Below are 3813 nucleotides of genomic sequence, written 5' to 3' on the forward strand. Positions count from 1 at the left end.
TTATGTAATTATAATTATTACATTAAATGTATGTAACAGAAATCTTATTTTATTTTAATTAGTTTAAACCAAAAGAAGACTTTATTGGTCCATATAATCAAAATGCATGAAGGACTAGTAAAACTGGCTTAAAGGATGCTGGGAACCAGAGACTCCTGGATCAGCAGGAACCTTTGTGTCCCTCTTCTCTATTTCTTTATTTTCTGTCTCTTGAGCAGATTTCTGTACACAGGGGACCTGGTTCCCACATCCCTATGCTGAGCCATGATTGTCTTTGAGTATAAGTGAAAAGAGGCCCTCTTTTCTCAAATTCACTTAGAAAAAGCTTGAGGACGAAGGAAGGCAAATTAATAAACATTCATAGCACATGATTGGAGCAAATGGTAATCTTTTTTGTTTGTGTGTTTTTGTTTTTGTTTTGCAGTACGCGGGCCTCTCACTGTTGTGGTCTCTCCCATTGTGGAGCACAGGCTCCGGACGCGCAGGCTCAGTGGCCATGGCTTACGGGCCCAGCCGCCCACCCGCGGCATGTGGGATCCTCCTGGACCGGGGCACGAACCTGTGTCCTCTGCATCGGCAGGCGGACTCTCAACCACTGCGCCACCAGGGAAGCCCGCAAATGGTAATCTTTGATATTTATTTTCCCACTCATGAAGAGTTATTACTAAGTATGCTATGAAAAAGTTTTAATTGAATTCTGGCCACACATTTAGCTGCTGAGACAAATAACTTGTTCAAATGAAAAAAAACCCAGAGTGTATCCTGTCTCAGATCTGAATAGATCTCCCTCTCTCTCACACGCACACACACACACTTAATAATCCATTTCCTGTATATTTAAAGACAACCATAATGCCCTTCAACCCATGGTACTTCATATTTTGTCTTTTTCATACCAATATATACAATTTATACAAATATTTGTTATACTATAACTATTTCATCACCAGAAGTGACATCTTCTGCACAAACTCTAACTCAATACTGTTTTGAAAATGTAAAATCAAAATAATATATGGTTGTCGGCACAAGGTGTCCTTCTTGAAAACATAATGAGAATATTGACTTAATTATGGGCATACTCAATAATAAAAATCCTACCAGTTTTGTTGGTGGAAGACACACACACTTGTTAGCCCTTAGGCAATGGAGTGCCCAGAAAATTTCCCATGCACCAGACTTGACACCATTTCCTGAAGAAATCCAAACCCATTCCTAGAAAGAAGTACTCTGAAGGCCTGTAGACTCAGAGATAGATTATAAATCAAACTTAAAACCAATAAAGAACAATGAGAACATATCAGTTGCAAGAGTGAATAAGTTTATTAGGTCAAACAAAACTGAGTTTCCATGTATCTTGTAAGAAAATATTTATGTAATTCTGAACCAATTGTTTCAATAAAATTACAGACATGGACTCAGTATTTTGGTCATTCATTAATCTCACTGAAAGAACTAGTCTGTCAGCCAGTGCTTGATGCTAGAGAAGGGATGAAGGCCTGATGGGGAGAGGAGTTAGCTAACATTTCTGAAAAAGGCTATGATAACAGTTTTAAATAGAGACAAACATTTTGCTCACAGGGTCTGGAAACTCAGAAAGTTGACCTACAGAAGGCTGATCTATAGGTTGCCCTATAACCAGAAGATTGAAAGCTCCTAGAAGCCAAGTATGTTGGGTAGTAAAATCTGGATCCATAGATCAGGGAAGGGAAACCATGAACTCCATAACACAGGGGTCTGAATACACTGGATCCACAGCCCAGTGAGGAGGAACTTCTGGATCCATAATCCAGGGAGTAGGAGCTTCTAGATCCATAACCCAGGGAGCAGCCTCTGGTGGACCCACAGTCCAGAGACCCATAATAAGTTATCTGGAAGTGTCTGCAGAGCATGGAGGTCCTCAGGCTGTAGCAGGACATCAGGCAGGGACTGAACACCACACAGGAGGGCTGGCAGGTGCTGGGGGAGCAGCAGTCAGTGCTGTACACAAGGTTGCTGGGGTAGGAAGAGCCACAGGAGGAGCCTGGGTAGCTCAGGTGGTCCCCAAGGGAGTGGGAGAAGTTTCCAGAGCAGCAGTTGTAGGACATGGTGACAAGAAATTTGAGTTCAGCTGAGTTACTCTGAGGAGACTCTCTGAGTTTTAACGTCACGATCTGGACTTCAAGTATATATTACTCTTAGACCTGGATGCATCACTGTCCAGACAGATGTTCCCTCCTCCTTGCTCACCGTTTTAGACGAGCATACCTCTCTAGGTTATTGCTTCAATTTAATTTATCACATCATCACATACTTAATTATGCTTTAAGCACTCAGATAAACTAAGAAAGAAACTACTCAGTTTCTTTTCCTTGGAATTTGCTGTGATTTGATCTTCAGAGTTATAGGTGATAACATTTTCAGATATCCTCCCCTTCTTATCCATGTGTGCAGTGTGTTCTGGTATTACCAGGTAGAGTTACATAAATTTTCCTTCACTTCCATTAGGTATTAAGAGCATCAGTAGTTATTATTCAAAATAGTTTAGTGTTTCTTCAAAAGGGTATGATAATGGATTTCTCCAAATACTAACTATATTCAGTAGTCTCAACAATCTATCAATTGAACATTTTACTCTTTTACTATTTGGATAAATTCATACAATTCCTGAGGAATCTGAAAAATAATATACATTTGTATATATATATACATATACGTACAACTGAATCACTTTTCTGTACACTTAAAACTAACAGAACATTCTGAATTAACTATGCTTCAATAAAATATCCATATAATTTTTTAACATCTTTATTGGAGTATAATTGCTTTACAATGGTGTGTTAGTTTCTGCTGTATAACAAAGGGAATCAGCTATATGTATACATATATGCCCATATCTCCTTCCTCTTGCATCTCCCTCCCATCTTCCTTATCCCACCTCTCTAGGTGGTCACAAACCACCAAGCTGATCTCCCTGTGCTATGTGGCTGCTTCCCAGTAGCTATCGATTTTACATTTGGTAGTGTATATACGTCCATGCCACTCTTTCACTTCATCCCAGCTTACCCTTCCCTCTCCCCGTGTGCTCTAGTCCATTCTCTACGTCTCTGTCTTTATTCCTGTCCTGCCCCAGCTTCTTCAGAACATTTTGGGGTGTTGTTTTTTGTTGTTGTTGTTGTTGTTGTTTTAGACTCCATATATATGTGTTAGCATACAATATTTGTTTTTCTCTTTCTGACTTACTTCATTATGTATGACAGACTCTAGGTCCATCCACCTCACTATAAATAACTCAATTTCATTTCTTTCTATGTCTGAGTAATCTTCCATTGTATATATGTGCCACATCTTCTTTATTCATTCATCTGTCAATGGATACTTAGGTAGCTTCCATGTCCTGGCTATTGTAAATAGAGCTGCAAAAACATTCTGGTACATGACTCTTTTTGAAGTATGGTTTTATCAGGGTATATGCCCAGTAATGGGATTGCTGGGTCATATGGTAGTTCTATTTTTAATTTCTTAAGGAACCTCCATACTGTTTTCCATAGTGACTGTATCAATTTACATCCCCGCCAACAGTGCAAGAGGGTTCCCTTTGACCCACACACTCTCCAGCATTTATTGTTTGTAGATTTTTTGATGATGGCCATTCTGACTGGTGTGAGATGATATCTCATTGTAGTTTTTTGGGGTTTGTTTTGTTTGTTTGTTTGTTTGTTTTGTGGTACACGGACCTCTCACTGTTGTGGCCTCTCCCGTTGAGGAGCACAGGCTCTGGATGCACAGGCTCAGCGGCCATGGCTCACTGGCCCAGCCACTCTGCGACAT

General features: G+C 40.0%; 1 protein-coding gene across 1 annotated transcript; it reads right to left on the reverse strand.

Annotated features, from left to right (window-relative positions):
* Positions 1 to 1592: 1592 nt before the first annotated feature.
* Positions 1593 to 2087, reverse strand: LOC101331111 (keratin-associated protein 13-2-like). The gene has a single exon (XM_004326564.4). It carries the CDS (start codon positions 2085 to 2087, stop codon positions 1593 to 1595), a length of 495 nt encoding a protein of 164 aa, XP_004326612.3.
* Positions 2088 to 3813: the final 1726 nt, after the last annotated feature.

This window comes from Tursiops truncatus, chromosome 4, assembly GCF_011762595.2.
Source record: "Tursiops truncatus isolate mTurTru1 chromosome 4, mTurTru1.mat.Y, whole genome shotgun sequence".
In the NCBI taxonomy this organism is placed as follows: domain Eukaryota; kingdom Metazoa; phylum Chordata; class Mammalia; order Artiodactyla; family Delphinidae; genus Tursiops; species Tursiops truncatus.